The following is a 23,029-nucleotide window of genomic DNA, read 5'->3' as shown; positions in this document are numbered from 1 at the left end:
CTTTCTCTGACCTACTTTGGACATGTTGCAAGGCAAGATCCGTCCATGGAGAGGGACGTCATGCTTGGGAGGTGGAGGGACAGTGTAGGAGAGAAAGATCCTCGATGAGGTGGATTGATTCAGTGACTGGTGTAATGGGGGTAGGTGTGTCTGAGACAGTGAGATTGGCACGGGATAGAGCAGGGTTTAGGGCTGTTGGGCATAGGGTTGCTATGAGTCACTGGCAACTAGACGACATGTAACAACAACAACACAGTAATTTATCTTTACAAAGCATATCAGTTTCTACGGCGTTCCAAGTGGCTTAGCAGTTAGCTGCTAAATGAAAAATTAGTGGTTAGAACTGAGAAAAAAGATGAAGCAGTCTACTTCTGGATTACTGCCCTGGAAATATCATGGACAGCTCCACCCTGCACTGTGGGGCTGCTGTGGGTTAAAACTGACTTAACAGCAGCAGGATTTTGGTATACCTATATGTTTTTGTTCCCATTCCAAAGAGTGGTGACCTAACAGAGTGTGGAAATGATAGAACAGTATCATTGATATCACATGCAAGCAAGATTCTGTTGAAGATTACCCAAAAACAGTTGGAACAGCACATCAGCAGAGAACTGCCAGAAGTCCAGGCTGGATTTAGAAGGGGTCGTGGTACTAGGGATAGTGTAGCTAATGTTGGATGGATCTTAGCTGAAAGCAGGGAATACCAGAGAAATGTATATCTGTGTTTCATCTTTTATGCAAAGGTGTTTGACTGTGTGGATCACAACACACCAAACTGTGGCTGACTCTGAGAAGAATGGGAATCCCAGAACACTTGATTGTGCTAATGTAAAACCTATACTTGGAACAAGAGGCATTCATCAGAACAGAGCAAAGAAACACTGCATGGTTCAAAATTGGGAAAGGTGTACACCAGGGATGTGTCCTATCTCCATACCTTTTCAACCTGTATGCAGAACAGATTATCTGGGAGGCTGGGCTCTATGAGGAGAAGTGTGACATCAGGATTGGTGGAAGATCCATGAACAATCTGCGTTATGCAGATGACACAATCCTGGTTGCTGAAACTGAGGAGGACCTGAAGCGCTTGCTGCAGAGGGTATAGGATTGCAGCCTTCAATATGGATTGAGGCTTAATATTAAGAAGACAAAGATTCTCACCACTGGGCCAATTGGCAGCATCAGGTTGGATCATGAAGAGATTGAAATTGTTCACAGCTTTAGTTTGCTTGGTTCCACAGTCAACGCTCTTGGCACCAGAAGCCAGGAAATTAAAAGACATATTGCAATGGGAAATATGTTAGGGACCTCTCCAGGGTACTGAAGAGCAATGGTGTCACTCTGGAGACTAAGGTACACCTAATACAGGCAATGGTCTTTGCAATCATTTGCTATGCATCAGAGAGCTGACAATGACTAGGGAGGATAAAAGGGGAATTGATACCTTTGGGCTGTGGTGCTGGAGAAGAGTATTGAATGTACCATGGACTGCTAAGAAAATGAACAGGTTCATCCTGCAAAGGGTTAAACCAGGCTGCTCCTTGGAGGCAAGGATTCTGAGGCTTCGTCTGACATACTTTGGACATGTTGTAAGGAGGGACCAGTCCTTGGAGAAGGACATCATGTTTGGAAGGGTGGAGGGACAGTGTAAGAGAGGAAGACCTTCGATGAGATAGATCAATTCGTGATTGGGGTAATGGGATTAGGTATGTCGGAGACAGTGAGATTGGCACAGGATAGAGCAGGGTTTAGGGCTCTTGTACATAGGGTCGCTATGACTTTCATGTGACTCCACAGCACATAACAACAAACAACAACAATCCTTCCTTATTTTTTAACTCAGTTTACCAAAACCTATGAGAGTTTGACCTTTTAAACTTTGTATTATTGGTTTGCATACAATCATTCATGCGCATCGTGTTTCATTTATGTGTATTGCGTTTCATTCATGTAGAATGTGTTTTATACAATCATTCATATACATTGTGGTTTGGGGAGGCCTTCTTTGTTGTTTTGGGGTTTTTTACAAAAAGCCAAGAAAGTAAGATTATTCTGGCATGCTGTAAAAAGAAAAGACAGGTAAAGAGTGGGAGAACTGGCATAGTTGGCAGGGCAACCACTCCTGAAACTCTGAAAGTTTTAATTTTTTTTTAATCTGTTTTCCTAGGCTGAAACAATTAACAAAATTATTCTTAATTAACAATTAAGACAACTAATAACGCTTTACTAAAACTTTCAGTTCACTAATGTTTGATATGAAAATAAGGTTAGCATGGAATGTAAAACAGAATTTTTTTAGATCTTTGTTTCTCTCCAGTCCCAACAGTGTGAAGATATTCTGATTCTGTGTTTCATACCCGCCCTTAGCTTCAGGGTGCTGAACGAACCACTTTTAAAACAAAGTTGAAGTAGGACTGAAAAGAATGTGGTTCTTTCTCTCCTGGTTGCCTGAGTAGGAGCAGTGAGTGAATGAGGTCACAGTTGTGTGATGGAATAAACCCTTTATTAGATTCTTGATCTGACCACCAGCCAGTGGTATGTAGCAGAGTTTACAGCAGGCAAATACCAGGATTTTTTTGGGATTCCATGCTGAGTTCTTTTTTAAAGTTTCTCATCTGTGAGAGAGTGAAGGTTTTTTAAGAAGAAGGGGCTTTTTGAGCCATGTGAGTGGTTGGACAGTACCCTCCAAGTGCCTAAGTTGTGGAGGCTCCCCAGAGATCCTGGCTCTGTAGTTCATTCCATATTTCAAGGACTTGAAGTTAAGTTGTGAAGAAAAGCTCCTTTTCAGGATTTGAGGGGGAAATTTAGCAAATTCAAACCAAACATTCAGTCTTTTATTCACAGTAGTATCTATTATTTCTAACCAACAGCCCAATTTATTTGTCAGTGAGCCACCTAATACCTAGTCAGTTTTTGAGAGATAAGTTATTTTAGCCTTTGTTCTCTAAAGGAGCAGAAAAAGTGGCAGGGATGGAGGGGAGAGATTTTCTTCAGAGAAATGGTTCATGCAATTGAAGGGCCTGAAAAGTCCCAAAATATGAGCCAGGTGACAGGCCAGGTGCGTGCAGGGTCTGATGAGTCCCAAATCTGAAGGTCAGGCAGTAGGCTGTAGGCCTCCGCTGGCTGATGAATCCAAAATCTGCAGGCTGCAGGCTTATGTCCCCAAAGGAAAACCCTACCAACATAGTTATGGGTCCCTCCCAAACCAAAAAAGCAAAACCCACTACCATCAAGTCCATTCTGATTCAGAGCTACCCTACGGAACAGGGCAGAATTGCCCTGCCGAGCTTCCAGGGCTATAAATCTTGACAGCAGCAGACGGCCGCATCATTTCTCCTGGGGGTGGCTTGTCAGTTCCACTCAGCACCCCTTGGTTAGCACTTGAGTGGTTAATCACTGTACCACCAGGACTCACTCATTGCTCACTCTCTTTCTCAGTCTCTCATTACTGTAGACATGGCTGACCCTCCAGCAGGTTTTCAGAGGCTGTGAACTGCATGGGAGGAGATTGCCCGTGGGTGGTGGATTTGAACCACCTGATTTTGGGTCAGTAATGCAGCTCCTTAGCAACTAGGCCTCTAGAGATCTTTCATAATATCTGCTATTTAAACCCCATACAGAAGTAGAAAGAAAGGGCTAAGAAGGCCATAGCAGTCAAAGAATCCATTCAGGTGGGACCTAAGAAGTGAAATAGGATTGTATCCACGCCCATACTTTTTAAGAACTGACAGGACAGAGATCCTGACAGATCTACTTACTGCCAGGCAGGTGCGCAAAGTATAAGCAAGTAAGTAAATAATTTCGAAATGCTGTAACATTTTTCATAACTTTTTATAGAATCAGAGTGGTATTATCTAAAGGGGAGCAATTTCAATAAATTTTAGTTGGAAATTTGAGAATGATAAAAGAATTCTTTCTATATGGTGTTCAAACTCCGTGCAGAGCTCTGTCTTAACTATCACTCCTAAAGACCTTGAACTTGAAACCCCAGAAAAATTTGTGCTGAGTAAGGTGCAAAAAGATCATGGAGAAATTAATCTGTGAGTTGAGTTTATGTGCTCTTATTTAATACTTAACTTGTATCTTCTGAATTACAGACAGTGTCACTGGTCTCATGGCAGCTTCTGACATTAAATCAAAAATTAAGCTGAATCCTCTGACAAAAGTCCCCATCTCCTATGGCAAGAGGTAGGAAATGAATGTATTAAGGCAACAGACATGATAAGATAATGAATTACTAGAATGATGATGTCTGTTTAAAAGAGAATACATTTAGATCACACAGATACCTAAACCCTTAAACAAACCAAGGTAAAGAAAATGGTCTATGGCTCATATATGACCAGACAGATGAACTTATGTAACGTGGCCATGACTAACTCAATATTCAGGTAATGAATATCCTAAAATAATGACTTAATACTGAAAAGGGAGGTTTGCCAGTGGTATAACCATAGCTTTTTATCAGTCTCCAGTAAACCACCCTTGATAACTGAAGTGAGACTCTGATCTATAGTTTATCAGATTAGAAAACTCACTTCTCCCACAATTAGCTAGTTTCTTTGTCACTTTGAGAGCATTTTCCCAGCGTCCTTGACTATGCCCTTGATAAGAAAAGGTATTACAGACTTTTTAGAACAAAGAGGGCAAGATACCCTTCTAGCAGCTTTTATTCTATTGTTCACTTTCCCTGCCTTAAAAGTTATCCTTTATTATTATTACACGTAATCATAACTGCCAGTATATCCTTGTAGGCATTTTACAAGTTGTCAGAAGTAATGAATTCCTTGTTACTGAAAGTAGTAAAGACAGGACTAGATAGCACATAGAGCCGGAAATTCTACATTAACGGAAAGACTGAACTGGATTTGTTCCAAGTCTGAGGTGATGGGTTTCTTTTCCATTGTTGCATATTTTCTCCACACTCACCTCCCCCTCCCCTAGTCCACCCCACAATGCATCGCTTGTTCCAGATTGTTCTCATATATACAGTCCTTTTGGACTGTTCTTCCTCTCATCTCTTCTAATGCAGTGTTCATTATGTATCCACTCTATCCTCATTCCTTTCCCAATGTTCCCCATGTCTGTCCTATTTAAAACTGTGGTGTTATGCAGTATTTGTATTTTTTTGTGACGTAACATAATGTTCCCAATACTCCTTCATGTTGTGTAATGTTTTACTATTTCATTGGTTTTCACTGCTGTTTTTTCTATCCATTCATTTGTTGATGGGCACATGGGTTGCTTCCATCTCTTTGCTATTGCGGATAATGCAGCAATAAACATGAGTGTGTATACATCTGTTTGAGTTGTGGCTCTGGCTTCTTTAGGGTAGTATATTCCCAGTAGCGGAATTGCTGGGTCAAATGGTATTTCTATTTCCAACTTTTTGAGAATGGACCAGCCCGCCTTCCATAGCAGTTGTACTATTTTACATTCCCACCAACAGTGAATAAGAGTTCTAATCTCTCCACAACTTTGCCAGCATTTGCTGTTTGCCAAAGTCTAAGGTTCTTAATCCTTAGAAATAATGTACAAAAAAAAAAGTTTTCCCTTGTATGATCTAGCATAAGGCCATAAATATTATTCTTCTAATGGACATGGTGAGGGCTTTATCCTACCAGGCCTTCTGCTTTCCTCAAAGCTTCATATTTCTCATCTACTGCATTTTTTTCACGTCATGCCTAAGAAATTTGTTTATATTTAAGGGAAAAAAAACAAATGTAAAAATAACCAATCAGAGTAAAGAAAAAATTTTAGTCTTCATAATGTCAAATCTTTGATTAAAAGGAAATATCAAAAGAAAGAAATGCATGTTAGTAAAAGCTGAGAAAATAAAATTAATCAGATCAAAGTTATACGTTGAAAAAGTTGAGAACAGTGAATTTAGTGGGCTTGTCAGCTTTCTTTCCAGATCCCTTTTGGAAAATTAGTTTGAATCTTCTAGGCACAATTTAGAAGATACTAAATTAATTACCTTGAATGTTTTTATTTTTCAAAATAGTGCTTAGTATTTCTTTCAGTTTTTTAATGCTTCCCTGCAAAATCACAATAACTAAGCGGAGGTATAGTCCTTAAAACTTCTAGAATCAAATTGAATTTTTTTAGAGGATAAATTTAAAATTTTATTATTATTTGATAAGTTTGTTTTTACATTTTTTTTATTATAAGAAAACACATTTTATATGTTTACTTGTATGTCACAGTTAGGTGTGCTCCTAGTAATGGAACAGCTGGGAGCGCGTGGGGCCTTGGAGCACAGGCTGGTGATCTGCTTTCCAAAGGTCACAGCCCAGAAAGCCTGGGATGCAGGTCTACTGGGCAGGCTTATTCCAAACCAGAAAACTAACACCTTATAAATTACTTCAGCAAAAAGAACGAATAAATGACTGCAAATCTATATAAGATGTCCCTGAAATATTAGTATTTTCCTCTTTTTTCCAGATTTTCTTTTCTTGAGAAAATAAAAGTTCACTCACACTTCCCAAGAGCTCCTTCCCATCTCTCTCCCTCTCTTCCTCCTTCTGCCCTCTCCCCCCTCTTCCTCCTTCCCCTCTCCCCTCTCCCTCCTTCCCCTCTCTCTCTCCCTCTCTGTTCCTCCTTCCCCTCTCTCTTCTCTTCCTTCTTCCTCTCTCTCTCCCCCCTCTTCCTCCTTCCCCTCTCCCCTCTCCCTCCTTCCCCTCTCTCTCTCCCTCTCTGTTCCTCCTTCCCCTCTCTCTTCTCTTCCTTCTTCCTCTCTCTCTCCCCCCTCTTCCTCCTTCCCCTCTCCCCCTCTTCCTCTTTCCCCTCTCCCTCCTTCCCCTCTCTCTCCCTCTCTTCCTCCTTCCCCTTTCTCTCTCCCCTCTTCCTCCTCTCCCTCTCTCCCTCCTCTCCCTCTCTCCTCTCTTCCTCCTTCCTCTCTCTCTCCCCTCTTTTTCCTTCCCCTCTCTCTCCCCCTCTTTCCCCTCTCTCTCTACCTCCTTCCCCTCTCTCCCCTCTTCCTCCTTCCCTCCTCTCTCCTTCCCCTCTCTCTCCCCTCTTCCTCCTTCCCCTTTCTCTCTCCCCTCTTCCTCCTTTCCCTCTCTCCTCTCTTCCTCCTTCCCCTCTCCCCTCTTCCTCCTTTCCCTCTCTCCTCTCTTCCTCCTTCCCCTTTCTCTCTCCCCTCTTCCTCCTTTCCCTCTCTCCTCTCTTCCTCCTTCCCCTCTCTCTCCCCTCTTCCTCCTTCCCCTTTCTCTCTCCCCTCTTCCTCCTTTCCCTTTCTCCTCTCTTCTTCCTTCCCCTCTCTCTCCCCTCTTCCTCCTTCCCCTCTCTCTCCCCTCTTCCTCCTTCCCCTCTCTCTCCCCTCTTCCTCCTTCCCCTCTCTCTCCCTCTCTTCCATCCTCTGCATTTCCTCCCTCCCTCTCTTCTTCCCTCCTTTTCTCCCTACTCCCTGGCTTCCCTTCCCTACTTCCTCTCTCTTATGCTGGTAGAAATACAATTCAGCAATATATATTTTCAAATATTAAGCAAAGATTTCTCTTTAAGGGCAGTCACCACACTTTTATCTATGCTATTTAGAAATTTGGAATAACATATTTCTAACAATAGGAGTTATAGAAGACTTGTAGACTCATCTTTTGGAGTCAGACAAACCTTGGTTTGAATCCTAGGTCCTCCATAGATTATTTAATCCCTCTGAACCTCTTTTGTAAAATGATAAAAATCATATTACTTGGTTTGTTTTATTTTTTTTTAAAGTGAGTAAGCTTGACCTACAAAGATGAGACTGACTAGGTAGCCAGCACTTTCTCACTGTTTGTCCCATAGCTATAGGTGTGCAGCATTAACAGGAGCCTTTGATAATTTGTCTTAGTATGTGTGTGATGCTTGTAGTCCTTGTAGACAGCCAAAAGTGACTACTATTTGTTCATTTCATCTATGTGTTGACTCTTTTTCTGTCTCTCTAAGGGACAGAGAATCACCAGGATTTCTCCAAAACCAAACACATTACAAAGCAAAGAAGTTAAATGCTTCACAAATGGAAGGTAATGAAACTCATCCCCCAAACAGCTACTTGTTTAGCTCTTGCCTCCTTTCTGGCCCTTCAAAATGCTCTGGGTTATTCTGAAGATTACCTTTTATCAAGGAAGTATGTTAAACAAACTTGGACATAATTTAGGGCAGGTAGCATAATCGCTATAGGATTCTTCACCCATAAGTAGAAATGTTAACACATGAGTGTAATATATTATTCTGTTTTAAAGCAAGAGTGGCATCCACTTTCCAAATAACTTGCCTCCAGAAACCCCATGAACTTTGATAAATGTTTATAATTGTAGGGGGCCTTCAGGCCTTTTGTTCACAGGGTGGCCGTGAGTCATGTTCAACTCGAAGGCAATCAACAACAACAATCTTATAAGCTTATTTCCTCATTTACTAATTTTAGAAACACCTTTTTTTATTTATTAATTTTTTTAAAAGTATCTTTTTCTCATATTCTGTCCAAATCACTGCTCCTTTTCCAAATCACTGTTTCTCACTTCCCCCCCCCTCTATTAAGCTCAATGCTGTGTACAGAGACTAGTCCCTCCTGCTAACATGTCCAAAGTACATGAGACAAAAATCTCACCATTCTCACTTCGAAGGTACGTTCAAGAGGGCTCTGGTGGCACAGTTCATTGAGGATTGTGCTGCTTTCAGGCCACCTCAGTCTGGGTTTGAATCCACCAGCTGCTCTGCAAGAGAAATATGTGCAGTCTTATCCCCGCAAACCCACTGGAGGCTCAGCTTTGAGTCAGTTCCAATTTGACAGCAACGACCTGAGTCTCACTATACTTATTCTAACATAGATGTGTTTCTTCTCTGGCAGTGCATATTGTTATCGTTGCTGTGTGCCATCAAATTGGAACCAACTCGTAGCTGAACCTCAAGCTTTCAATCCATGTCCTCTTCTGAATCCAGCTTGAATTTCTGACAGTTCCCTGTGAATGCACTGCTGCACCCAGTTTTCAAATTATATTCAGCAACATTTTAATTGCATGTGGATACTAATAATGTCGTTTGATAATTCCCACATTATGTTGGGTTACTTTTAAAAAAGGGGGCATATACATTAGTTCCTTCAGCCAGTTGACCAGTTAGCTGTCTTCTAAATTTCTTGGCATATGTAAGTATGTGCTCACAGCATACATTTTTGTTGAAACAGTGTACTTTGGCATTCAATCAATGTTTTAATTATACAATCCACAGACTCCTTTTACTGTGGAAATAAGCATATGTCCAAGTTCCAGGGGTTGAAGTGTAGATGTCTTCAGAGATGATTCTGCCTACTGCATGTATATTTCCACCATTTCGTTTACCCCACTTCACATCCCATGGGAGGATACTGACTTTTACAGGACATGTCTATAAGATCTCATTTTTCCTCTCAGCCCTTTCCCAGAATTTTATCTCTAATCAACAGTCTTGTGTGTCCCAGTGCCATGGGTATGTGTATTCTTCTTGAATGACCATCTTGACTAATTGCTCATTTAATTTACTCTCCCCAGCCTTCCAAATGGCCTATAACTTTTTTAATAAGGATAAAACTGGTTGTATTGATTTACATGGAATGATGTGCACCTTAGCTAAGTTGGGAATGAGTCTAACCAGGCATGAGGTCTATAATGAATTGAAATGTGCTGACATTGATCGTGAGTACTTTTTGTTTCTCATTATTTTATACATTATTTTTTATACATTGTTTTTCTGTTGTTTTTATTGTTGTTATATGCTGTCAAGTCACCGGTGACTCATAGCGTATGTACATAGGTACAACAGCTCTCAGCCCTTCTTTATCCTGTACCAACCTCAATGTCTAACACACATAGCTCTGTTACCCCAGTCACTGCGTCAATCCATCTCATCGAGGGCCTTCCCCTCCTGTGCTGTCCCTCCACCCTCCAAAGCATGATGTCCTTCTCCAAGGACTGATCCCTCCTTGCAACATGCCCAAAGTATGTCAGATGGAGCTTCAGAATCCTTGACTCCAAGGAGCACCCTGATTTCACCCTCTTCAGGATGAACCTGTTTGTTCTCCCAGCAGTCCATGGTATATGCAGTACCCTTCTCCAGCACCACAGCTCAAAGGCATCAATTCTCCTTTTATCATCCCTAGTCATTGTCCAGCTTTCTGATGCATAGCAAGTAATTGAAAAGACTATGCCCTAGATCAGGCACACTTTAGTCTCCAGATTGACAGCATTGCTCTTCAGTACTCTAGAGAGATCCCTGACAACAGACCTTTCCCTATGTTTTCTGTTAGTGACTTATAAATATGAGTAATGAACTGCAGTTATTCTTTGCCAAGAAACTCTGGTGGCATAATGCAAAGTGTGTTTCACCATAAACCAAAAAGTTGGCAACTTGAACCCAGCAGTCACTCTGCATGAGAAACATGGGCAGCATCCTCCTGCTAAGATTTACAGTCTCAAACACCTCATGGAAGGTTACTAAATTAACTAAATTAACTCAGTGGAGGTGAGGATATTACAGTTTGGAGAGTCTTGGTGGTACAGTGCTTAAGTGCTAGCTAAAAAAGGCAGTAATTTGAACTCATCAGCCACTCAACAGTAAAAAAATGAAGCAGTCTGATTCTTTAAAGGTTTACAACCTTGGAAACCTCATGAAACCATTCTACCCTAAGACAGAGGAGTCACATTGAGTCAGAATCAACTTGATGGCAATGGACTTCTGAATGCCACAGCACCTTTGTGTTTTTAAAGCATATAAATAATGTTATATGAGTATACTGACCTCGTGATCAAGTTGCTCAAACTGGTGTGCCATGTGGGGTACAGAACCAGCATATTATCTTCTCTTACTTCTCCCCACATCTACTGGTGTCACCTTTGGTCAGCAAGAGTTCCACAAGTGAATCAATGTTGAAGTGTCACCTGTTCCTGCCAACTGCCTAATCTTTCTATTCTGTCATCAGCACACACATACACACACATTCACTTCTCTATTAGCATTCATGGCCTTTCATTTTAGCACAAATGAAGTATAGTTTGGAGATGTTGCAGTAGGAATGGTGGCGAGGTATCTATCCAGTGGGAAAGGAGAGAATCATAACATATTCCTTCAAAAACGGCAAGTCTCCAGGACAGGAGGGATAGACAGACAGGATGCAGTGGCTGAAAGTGCTCGGACTTGACAGTTACACCACATCATCACCTCTGTTGGCTGTGAGTGACCAGTGTCGCAGCACCAAGTCCACTTCAAGAAGCCTAATGATTCCCTGAGCAAACCTCCAGCTGTAGGATACCACAGTTTTAAGTGTGAAGTGACCCAGGGTGTTCTAATTTTGTATTTAACATATTGGAGGGAGCTCTAGTAGTTTTATGGTGGTAAAGAGTTGCACTGCTATTCAAAAGCATGCAGTTCAAATCCACCAGCTTCTCTGAGGGATAAAGAAGGGCAGTCTTGTTTCATGCAGTTTACTGCCTCTGAAAACCTGCTTAAAGGTCATCTATGGGTCAGTACACAACAACAATAAATTTGATCATTAAAATATATTTTGTTAAAAAATATATTTTATCCTTATTTTGAGCCTTACTTAGACTTTTGTTGCAGGAGATGGGAAGGTGAACTTCTCCGATTTTATAAAGGTGCTCACAGATAAGAATCACTTCCTCAAGGATGTGGGTGAGTAGAGATTCTACTGAGTAGATGGAGGTGAATAATTTCCATTCACTTCTCTATAAGCACTGTTAATGTAGGCCTCCAATAAGGAGACAAATCATGGAAGAGTAGCCCGGGAAGTAATTTGTTTCTGAATTATTTCTGCAAAAAGAAATTTGCTGAGTAAATTGATACAGTTTCAGAATTTTCACTTAAATGCATCCATTAGGAAGTGGTGTTGCCTCAGGCTGCTTGCAGCTCGTTATCCTCTCTTAGGGAATGAATAGCCTAGAAAAATCTTATCTTTTTATAGTGTTTGAGGTTTTTTTCTACGTGTATGCATTACTTTGGGAGGTATTCCTTTTACAAAGGAAACAAATCTCTTTTAGGAAAAGAAAAATGCTCCCTCTCATGCAGATTTGGAACGTAGATAGTTCATTGGTCCTGAAAAATACTCTTTTCACTCTGATGAAGCCTCTATCTTCAGTGTCAGAGCTGGAGCATCTACTGGGCTTAAAGGACATGCCCTCACATGCAGTTATACCTGATGTTCAGGTGTATCTGAAGTATCGACTCTCTTTATTACAATGGTTTACTTGTATACCATTAGTGCTATAGTGATAGACTGCCTTTTAAAAATCTCACTACTAGCGAGCTCTGGTGGCCTAGTGGCAAGAAACTGCACTGCAGTCCCAAAGATATGTGGTTCAAATCCACCAGATGCTCTGCCGGAGAAGGAGGGGCCATCTCCTCCTATACCAGTCAGATCCAATTTGACGGTACACACACAGAGAAAATAAAAAAAAAAAAAAGAAATGAAAAATCTCACTACTATCCTATGACATTTTCTAAGATAAAGACATCTAAACACCAAAGTACCGAAACCACAGACATTCATACTATACAACGTGTCTTTGGGGCAAAGATTCACTATCTGTAAGCACCACTAGAGTAGTGAGGGTGTGTCTCCAAATGTGAGATCTTTTTAAAACATTTTTATAAAATTAATAAATAAGTATTCTATAGTGTATAGGCTACAAGGGAAACCAGAGGACCCATCTTGTTCACTCTGGCCCTTAGATGCCCTCAGAAAGGGAGAAACCCTGTTTTGGGGTAGTCAAGGGCTAGGACTGCTGACTTCAGGGACCAGGGAGTCATCTGAGACTGCAGACTCTAGTGATTCCAGAGTTGGTGACTTGGGATCTTACAGTCCATCCCTCATTGGTGACACGGGGAGGAGATAAGAGGTGAGAAACAATAATCAGATACACTGCAAGAGGCATCTCAGTGACTCCCAGAAGTGACAGAGTGAGGTGAGAGCTAGCCTAGTAGGAGGACTTGAGAGTGAACGGGAGAAGGGTGGGGAGGGAGCATGGGCCAGTAGGAGCTGACACATTTTTATCAATAGCTCTTTACCTAAAAGAACAAGACAGTAGTCCTTAACACATAAGGCGTGTTCATATTACAGAGTATTACTATGCTTATTTTGAAGTCATTGAACTAGGAGTAATTTTTATATTCTGTGCTCATTTTGTCTAATCAGTATATAAATATGACTTTTCTACCAAGTAGAGCAGATTCTGAATGTTTTATTATTCTTCTTTAATCCTTCCCTTGGTATTAATGTTATAATACTCAATAAAGACAGCTTGTTACTTTTTTGGATAGTTTATTTAGAATGCATTTTGAAATCTTGTTTCCTTGGTATTTCCAGAAATGGAGAACTCTGGAGATGTAGCTAGAAGCCCGGGTGACCTGTTATTTGATATCATATCAAAGCTTGTAGAGACTTCAGCCCTACCCCGGAAAGCAGTAACAGAAATAGTGAAGTAAGAGTCCAGGAGAAGGAGGGAAACTGCTTTATTGTATATTGAGGGGAATGCTGGTGCCTTGGTCTGTAGGAAACTGTGCTGTTAACCCAGAGACCACCCCTTCCTAACAGTTCCAATCCATCAGCAGCAACGCTGGGGAAAGATGAGCAGTTGACTCCCATACAATTTACTGCCTCAGAAAAACCAGTGTTGCCATCTGAGGGTCGCAGCGAGTGCCAAGAGAGCGCTATGAAGGCCTCAGGGACACTTTGTGAGTACAGATGGTGGGACGCTGCCTGCCCGCCCCCAAGTGTTGAACACTATCACTCTCCTGCATGGGAAGCTTCGCCCCCCAACCAGGCTTCTGATACTTTGTGTCACAGCTGACAAAGATGAAGAAGTCTTCTGGGGAGACTGTGGGCAGGTGTTCGAGAAGTCTCCCTTGGTGTGAAGAACTTTGGCATCTGGCTGCGGTACTCCAGCAGTGGGACCCACAACATGTACCAGGAGTGCCGGGCCCTGAACCCCACTAAATGGGCACTCGGCATCATGCCTGGGCCCAGTCCATCCAGATCATGAAGATGGAGATCACTGCCAGCAAGTGCTGCCTGCCCACAGTGAAGCAGTTCCATGACTCCATGATCAAGTTGCCACTGTCCCTCTGGGTTCTGCATCACCAGCACAAGCTAAGGTTCACCAACAAGCAACCCAACACCTCCGAGGCACCGCCCCTCTTCCCCATCCCAGTCTGCCCAATAAAAGGCCTTGAGGATTAGGAAAAAAGAAAAGAAAACCAATGTTTTGGTCCTGGTTCAATAGCAAGGCTTTGGAGTTTATCATATATAGCCCGCTATAGGAGAACTTTGGTGGCCTAAATGGGTAAGATATTCAGCTGGCAACCTAAAGATAAGCAGTTCAAATCTACTACCTGTTCTTTGAGAGAAAGACGGGCAGCATCCTCCCGTGCAATTTACAGCCTCTGAAAACCTGCTGTAGTCAATTAAGAGTGACTTCCAACCGGATGGCAATGAATGAATCTGTAAAAGAATTTATAACTACAGGGGGGGAAATGAAATGGAAAGAATATGCTATTAAAAAAATATATGTTGCATTAAAAAATCATTAAGAAAAAAAAAGAATTTATAACTTAAAATACACAGGAACACATGTCCCAGATCTGTTGATACATGAGCGCACAGGCCCCTGCCTACCAAAAGGCGGCCAATGGTGATTTACTCTACACAGGATGGAGACTAGTAAGATTTTCTCCTTTCTGATCTTCTATAGTCTCCAAATACTTTGCAATGAGTATTTCTTTTAAATAAATTATTTTTACATGTTTTAACACAACACAATATAATAGCAATATTGTTGTAAACAGTAAACAATAGGCATGGTTAAGGTTCATATAAAGCTGGTACACGTGAAGGTTTTTTTTGGGGAATTAAAATCTGTGGAAATTTTTCTAGACAAGACTAAGAGGGTTTAGGGAAGAAAAGAGAAGCTAGAATACAAAAATAGCCAAGTACTGGTTCAAATCCAAGTCACAGCACCAAAAGAGAAAAAAGCCAAATAACCTGTGGAAAGTTTCAGTGAGTATTCTATAAATATCATAAAAAGAGACAATAAATATTACTGGATTAATATACCAATTAAATTTAAAATAAACGAATGTAGCATATGACAATTCTTTAGTAGATGATTTTCTTTTCTGGATTACTTTTTTTTTTTTTTAGCTATTTCAATATAAAATCCCCTGAAACCACTGCAAGACTGATGTGGAATCCCTATGCTTTGGATTATGGGAAAAGGCCATTTAAGCCAGACTTATTCATGCCTCCAAGCTCAAGCCCGACAGCTTCCTTTGCCAATGCCGCCCGAGCTGCAGTAACACAAGAAAAGGATTTACTCAGATTTCTTGAAGAGGTCAAGCGTAAGAGTTACTTATCTTTTCACAATTGTTTTCAAAGGGTTTGGTTGTATATAAGTAGGTATAGAAATAATTTCAGCAACCAAGTACCCTAAGAAATACCTATTCTAAGTGACTGCTTTGTCACAAAGATATAATCTGAAAGCAAGTAAATCTATTACCTAAGTTCTCAGATAGTTGGATGAAGCCCCAAGTCTATGGTAGGTGGGAAGAGTGAGAGCAGGACATGGGGAGTGGAAAGTGACAGAACAAATGGCCACTGAAAGGAAGAATAAACAAAGAACAAAACAGGCATCCCATGTACAGATAGGCTGTCAATTTGTTACTGTTTTTACTTTTTTTTTTTCAGGATCCAGTCCTCCTTCAGAAAGCCCATATTCAAAAATTCCCATCTTTCCATTGTTTCCCAATGTGGATGGAATGGTGATGGGAAGACCATTCAAAGATATAGAAAAATTAGAAATACTAAGAAGAAGGGAGCCTCTGGATTTCTTTGATAATTATTTCTTCCATAAAAGAGACTGGAAAGCACAGGTGAGCTTTAGGTGGCTGCTGTTATTATTATGTGCCATCGAGTCAACAACTCATAGTGGCCCTGTGAACAGCAGTTCTGAACCTTGTCCTATTCTGTACCATCCTTATCACCTCTGATACAGCTAAGTGGACTGATGCAGTCACTGTGTCACAGCTTATTCAGTCTTCCTCTCTTTCACTGACCCGCCATCTTGCCAAGCATGATGGCCTTCTCCAAGGACTAGACCCAAGGACTTGAATTATGTAACATCAACTCATTTATTTTTTTTATTGTTATTAAATTTTATTAGTTTTAATGAACATTTACAGGGATTTTGGGTTTTTATTCCTTCATTGCTGCACCATTCTCTCTATCCTCCTCCCCAGTTTGTTCTTCTTCCCCCGCCATCCGAATGTCTGTTTTAATTGTCCAATTGCCACAGTACTTGTCAAAGTCAGTTCTGATTAATCTCCTTTGTCAGTGTGTCCTTTGCCATTCCCTATCACTCCTCCCTGAGAGAGACTTCACCCTGATTCATAAGGAAAAGGGGATGGTGTATTCTCTTAGCTACTTCCTGCTGAAAAGGGATGCTGTGGGTTTCAGGGTGAAGGTCTTCTCTCACTACTCTAAAGGGCCCCTTTGGCAGTAGGAAACACATGGACTATTATGGAGATTGATTTTGGAATTTAGATGCACTGTTATTAATTGTGCTTAGCCGTACATGTTCATATCCTGAAGATGTATCATGGGGGTGTTGCAACCTAGAAGACTCCAATTTGACTAACAAGTTATAAGTACATGAGTCAAAAATTATGGAAAAGTAAAAGAAAAGATTCTTTCATTGTTTTACAAACCCTCCCCCAGGTCCCCTCCACCATGTAGCCATCGCTGTAGACTCCTGTGATGACAGAAATACCTAGTCACATATCTCTTTTAAACCGTTTTCTCCCTCCTCTGTTTCAGTGCAGTATACATTATTGAACCCTTCTTACTCAGTCTCTCCCCAACCCCAAGGTTAGTCCCATTCTACAACAGTGGCATCATGTAATATTTGTCCTTTTGTGACTGGGATATTTCACTCAGCATAATTTTCTCCAGAGTCAACCATTTTGAATAATATTGCATGAGTTCCTTGTTTTTCAATGCAGCATAGTATTCCATTGTGCGAATATACCACAGCTTCTCTAGCCATTCGTTTGTTGATGGGCACTTAGGTTGTTTCCAACTCCTTGCTATTGTGAACAAAGCTGCAATAAACATGGGTGTGCATATATCTGCTTGGATGTCAGCTATGGTCTCTTCAGGGTATATTCCCAGTAGTGGTATTGCTGGGTCAAATGGTATCTCTATTTGCAACTTTTTGAGAAAGCGCCATACTGCTTTCCACAGGGGTTGCACCATTTTACACTCCCACCAACAGTGAATCAGGGTTCCAGTTTCTCCATAACCTCGCCAGCATTTGTTGCTTGCTGTTCTGTTAAATTTTGCTATTTTGACTGGGGTGAGATGATATCTCATAGTTGTTTTAATTTGCATCTCTCTTAGGGCTAGGGATTTTGAGTATTTCTTCATGTGCTTGTTAGCCATCTGAATGTAGTCTTCAGTGAAGTGCCTGTTCATATCCTGTGCCCATTTTTCTATTGGATTATTTACCTTTATCTTGTTGTGGTGCTCAAGTATTTCATAAATTCTGGATATAAGTCCCTTATCTGATATGTTATTACCGAATACTTTTTCCCAGTCAGTGGCTTCCCTTTTTACCCTGTTGGAGAAGTTTTTGGATGTGCATAGGGATTTGAGTCTTAGAAGATCCCATTCATCTACGTTATCTTCTCCTGGTTGTATGTTTTCCAGGATACTGGGAAAACTGTTTATGTTGGGGATTAGGACTTCTAGTGTTGTTCTTAGCTTTTCTGTAATGAAGTTTATAGTCCTTGGTTTTAGTCCTAGGTCCATGATCCACCTTGAGTTACATCAACTCATTTAAATATTCAAGTTTGATAGAAATAATAGCCATGGTTTTCATAACAAATATCTTCAGTCATTATATTTCAAACCAGAATCCATAGCCATTTTCATTAAACTGTGAAAATTTAATTTCATTAATTAACAGTTAAACTTACTGAAAAATACTCTGTTAGACTTGAGATTGGAAGTGAAAACATATAAGAACAATAGCAACAAAAAGACTCTCAAGACCTAGTTCCACTGCTTTTCCATATGTTTCCGTACGTTTGGGGACAAGTACAGTAAGCTATAATAGCTATAATTGGCCTCCCTCAACCTATTGGGCCAGTGACCGAGGACCAAGTAAATATCCATCCAACACCTTCTGGTTTATACTTCTTTTATATGAGTTGTTGTTCTTATGAGCCATTGAGTTTTGTGCAAATCTTAGCGACCCTACATACAACAGCTCAGAACCCTGCTCTATTCTAAGCCAACCCCACTGTCTCTAATACACCTAGCTCTGTTACCCCAGTCACTGAGTCAATCTAATTCATTGAAGGTCTTCCTCTCTTGTGATGTTCCTCCACCTTCCAAGAATGATGTCCCTCTCCAAGGTCTGATCCCTTCACATAACACACCCAAAGTATGTCAGACAAACCTTCAGAATCTTTGCTTCCAAGGAGCAGCCTGATTTCACCCTCTTCAGGACAAACTGTTTGTTCTCCTAGCAGTCCATGGTATATTCAATAGTCTTCTCCAGCACCACAGCTCAAAGGCATCAATTCTCCTTCTATCATCTCTAGTCATTGTTCAGCTTTCTGATGTATAGCAAGTGATTGCAAAGACCATGGCCTGCATCAGGTGCACCTTAATCTCTAGACTAATATCACTGCTCTCCAGTACTCTGGAGAGGTCCCTGACAACAGATTTTCCCAATGCAATTCATCTTTTGATTTTCTGGCTGCTGGTACCATGAGGACCATATATAGAAGAGGAATGCCCCAAAATTATTTAGTGACAACTTTATAAATCATACACAAATCCTTTGATAATGAAATCTACTTATGTTTGTTAGATCTCTATTGTATAATCCAAACTAAAGCATATCACTAACCCTTTTCTTAAAATATGCATAAAGGCAACAAATATAAAGCCTTTGGACTCTGCCTCAAGATACCCAAGTGAAATCTTTGCCATTGACCAAATGTTCAAAAGAAAGCCAACTTGGACAGTGATGGATGCAGCAGCTATTAAACCCCATGTGAGTATTTATTGTTGAATGTCTTCCCAGAAAGCATTGACAAAAACAGTTTCCATAGCAATACTACATCATCAACCAAGATAACTCTTTCCTGCTGTATCATTAAAGTAAAATAATTTTGCATTTTTGTCCATTATAATGACATCTTCTCGTTCTACCATCAAATTAGTTCAAATGTTAAGTGTTAGATTGCATTCTGCTGATTACCGATGTAGCCCAGCATCATTTCTGGGACATCCATTTGTTCCATGCTGAAAATAGCAACTGGTTAAGGTTATACAGCAGCAACCTGAGTGAGTAATGAAAGCAACTTCATTATGCCAACTACAAGAATAATAATGGCTTAAGTATGCTTCCTGAGTACGCGGTAGGATGCCAAATTCTCTGCAGATATTAATTCATTTCATCATCACAGCAGCCTTTGAAGTAGACACTGTTAACCTTCTTTGTCATTTTACAGCTAACAACAGAGAGATTAAATTGACTTGCCTAAAAATGACAATTAATAAACAGAGCCAGCATCATCAACATAAGCATCTTAACTTCAGATTACAAACTTAACCACAGCTCTATGATGCCCTTTGACTCTTGTGCCCTGATTTCTTAGCAATTTTGTATCCAACAGAGACAAACTGGGATATATTCCTTTTTTACCTCTCTTCTAAACATGACACTAGTGAACATCTTTTCTCTAATACTTTCTACTTCCTTGGACTTTGTTACTGAATCTTTGGTTCTTGTCACTCTGAGTCTTTGCCTTTATCTTCTCTTTCTTGAATACCTGTACATTACAAATTGATGGTTTCCAGTTTTCTAGACTTATGCTACCAGTATTCTCATTATATACACTCATTTATTCAGTTCTGTAAATGTTTAGCTCATAATAACAAAATTCTGGGATTAGAGAGTATCACAAAGAACATATGCAGTTCCTGTCCTCAGTGGGTGTGAACTGAGTTGAAGGCATGGAGAATGAAAACAGGCAACCTAGGTAACACACTGACATAATGGAACTACAGATGGTAAGCACCCCATGCTATAGAACAGAGGCACAGATTCCCAATCTCTTGTCTCATCATGACACATATTGAAACTAAAGCAAATTGAGATGAATTATGGTCAATGCTTTCCAGCCCTGAGGCACTGGCTGTAACCCTGGTAAGCAGAACACTAGAGATTTTGGCTTAGGTGAAGGAACCGCTAAAATGAGCATTCTTGGACTATCTTACTCTACTGTCCTTATTTCCACTGCATCCTGTATACTGATTCCTTTTAGATTTGTTGCTGACCTGAACTTCTCTGCTGTACATTTTACTTATCTCACTGACAACAGATGAACTTCATTCCTTTCCTATCCTCCTAACTACCATCTTCCAAGCCCATCCTTAACTTGAACTTTTTCTTTATTTTTCACAGTTTTTTTAAATCACCAAATGTGGCCATACCTATTCTTCTAAAGACTTCTCGGATCTGTCCCCTCATCTCTATTCCTATTAACACCACCTTTCTTGAGGTTTCATGAGGTCTTGCCTGGACAACAACCTCTAATCTGGCACCCCCATCTCTGTAGCTGCTCCCCTCCAACCACTCACAGCTGCTAAAAATTCCAACAAGATTCAACCATGTCACGGTCCTTTTTAAAAAATGAATGCCTATAAGACTGTGGTTAATTAATAAATTTATTTGCTTTGTTATATGATGCACTTTCAAGTTGGAACTGACTGATAGCTGACCCTATGGTGGGTTTTCAGAGGCAGCAAATCGCATGGTGGGAGACCTGCTCATCTTTCTTTCATGGAGAAGTTGGTGTGTTTGAACCACATGCCTTTTGCTTGGCAGGTCAACTCCTTACCACTAAATCACCAGAGCTCATTATTCAATTTTAGTTAATGTTATAAAATGAGTGGAAAAAAACAATATAATTTATGAACTTTCATTCAATTTAAAAAATAAATAAGATAAAAACATTAATGCTTCTATTTGAAAATAAGTTGTTTAAATCAATTCTTTCCCTTTGACTAGTAGCAGGGCTTAATAACTCCATTTTTGCTCCATAGGACTGAAAGGTTAGTGACTCATTTCAGCATGCTTTTTACTAAAGAAAGGATTCTCCCCAACCTCACAGAGACTACAGATTTACAAGGTTGAGTCCAAGGAATTACAGCAGGCAATGGCTTGTCCGCCTCCTCCACCATTACACCTCATTTCACAGTCCAACAATTTCAAAACACCTGTCCCCTCTATACAATCCAGGGGGTTTATTACCTGCAAGGCTTTGTTTATGCTGTCCCCTCAATCTGGACAGCATATTCCCTTTGACACCTATTCCCCCTCCAATTTTATCAAATCCTTAGCAATGTACTCACTTCAGCTTCTTCTCTCGGACAGTTCTCCCTCCTTGCTCTCAGATGTGTTGGGTGACCTCTTTGGCTCTCCTGTTATGTCCAGAGCCTTTCTCCACAGTTTCTCATTACTTTATTATATTTGTAATATTATTTAAAAAATTTGGTCTCATTATTCCCAAGTAGTACCTTTTTATTGTCCATCAGCTTGTAGTTCACAGCTCCCAAGCAGCAGATGGCAGTGGCAGTGGCTTTTCCATCTTAATTTATCATCAAGAGGTGGAATAAGGGAGCTCTGGTGGCCTAGTGGCAAGAAGGTGCACTGCAATCCCAGAGGTGCGTGGTTCAAATCTACCAGATGGTCTGCCGGAGAAGGGGGGACAATCTCCTCCTGTACCAGTCAGATCTGATTTGACAGTACACACAAACACAAAATAATAATAATAAAAAGAGGTAGAATAAGCATATACAAACTCAATGGCTTTCAAGTAACATAGGATCATAATGTTTGGGATATCTGTAATTCCAATTCACAAATAAAAGATCTTATAACTACAGGAAACTTCTTTCTCACTTCAGGTGAAGAGAGCTACGGATGTCTATAAATTGGGAGTCGCCCTTGAACATCAAAAAGAGATGCTAAACCTGTGGCGGAAGATCCGGGGGGATTTGATTGGGATAGAAACTAAAAATGAGTCCTTTTATGACACCTTTTCTACTTATACCTGGTCCTGGAATGTGTACCAAGAATTACTTTCCCCGAAGGACTTGAAGTTATTCGATGCCTGCATGAACAGATACCCCACCCACAGTGCCAGATTATCTTCCTCTTCAGATACCAGTGAATGTGATTCAGACACAGGAAGAAAAAGAAAACGGAAAGGTCCCAAAGGGTCTCGACAATGAAACGTCTACATATTTCTAAACAGCTCCTCGTGAACTTTTTCATAGTTAGCAAAATTATGGAAATACTGACATCTTTTGGATTCTGAGAGTAAAAAATTTAAGTAAAAAAATAGTTTTTCTTAATTCTTTACTACTTAGTAGATGCTAGAGCAGTGTTGCTTTATAACAATGTGTTTTGGAATTGCATGGAACAGATACTGGATTGCCATTTCCCTAATTTCCCCAGTTATATAAATGCACAGGAGGACATACTGGATTGTCATTTTCCTTGCAACCAGCTACACTCTGCTGCCCCCACCTGACTCAAGTCAGCCTAAGTCTCAGAAGGAAGGAGAAAAGATTACAATTGCTGCCCTTCTGAGCTGCTAGGGACAGTTGCAACAGCCGGGCATCTAAGGTGACTCTAAGTGGCATTAGATATTTTTTTTTTTATCGTTTGCAGGTAAGCAGTGGATGGCAATGACTTTTTGGCTACTTTTTGGTAATATCAGCCGTTCACAAGAGACTTGATTAAACAGAGGCTCGATCCCCACTCACCTGCGAAATGACCTGTTGGATAGCTCTTACAAATAGCTGATCTCAATCATGGCATTTTATTATTTCTACTTCTACTCTTGAAGTTCTTAGAGCATTTTACAGTGGTTCTCAAATATTGACCAAAAAGAGACATACATTTTGGCCTCAATAAATCTGCAT

At 40.5% G+C, this 23,029-nt stretch overlaps 1 protein-coding gene across 1 annotated transcript; it reads left to right on the top strand.

Annotated features, from left to right (window-relative positions):
• Nucleotides 1-4,108: 4,108 nt before the first annotated feature.
• On the top strand, nucleotides 4,109-22,333 carry EFCAB3 (EF-hand calcium binding domain 3). Its single transcript, XM_006897802.1, has 9 exons — nucleotides 4,109-4,188; nucleotides 7,927-8,003; nucleotides 9,507-9,650; nucleotides 11,572-11,643; nucleotides 13,328-13,448; nucleotides 15,167-15,363; nucleotides 15,710-15,894; nucleotides 18,963-19,085; nucleotides 22,007-22,333. Exons 1-9 carry the CDS (start codon nucleotides 4,115-4,117, stop codon nucleotides 22,331-22,333), a joined length of 1,320 nt encoding a protein of 439 aa, XP_006897864.1. The 5' UTR covers nucleotides 4,109-4,114.
• Nucleotides 22,334-23,029: the final 696 nt, after the last annotated feature.

This window comes from Elephantulus edwardii, unplaced genomic scaffold (assembly GCF_000299155.1).
Source record: "Elephantulus edwardii isolate Elephantulus edwardi_28Jun2011 unplaced genomic scaffold, EleEdw1.0 scaffold00216, whole genome shotgun sequence".
Taxonomy (NCBI): Eukaryota; Metazoa; Chordata; class Mammalia; order Macroscelidea; family Macroscelididae; genus Elephantulus; species Elephantulus edwardii.
The sequence above is the reverse complement of the archived record's forward strand: the minus strand, read 5'-3'. Positions and strand labels throughout refer to the sequence as shown.

Coding starts and splice junctions, on each gene's coding strand:
- EFCAB3 (XM_006897802.1), top strand. CDS start 4,115: ATGGCAGCTTCTGACATTAAATCAAAAATTAAGCTGAATCCTCTGACA. Junction 8,004..9,506: donor AAATGCTTCACAAATGGAAG/GTAATGAAACTC, acceptor TACTCTCCCCAG/CCTTCCAAATGGCCTATAAC. Junction 13,449..15,166: donor GCAGTAACAGAAATAGTGAA/GTAAGAGTCCAG, acceptor TTTTTTTTTTAG/CTATTTCAATATAAAATCCC.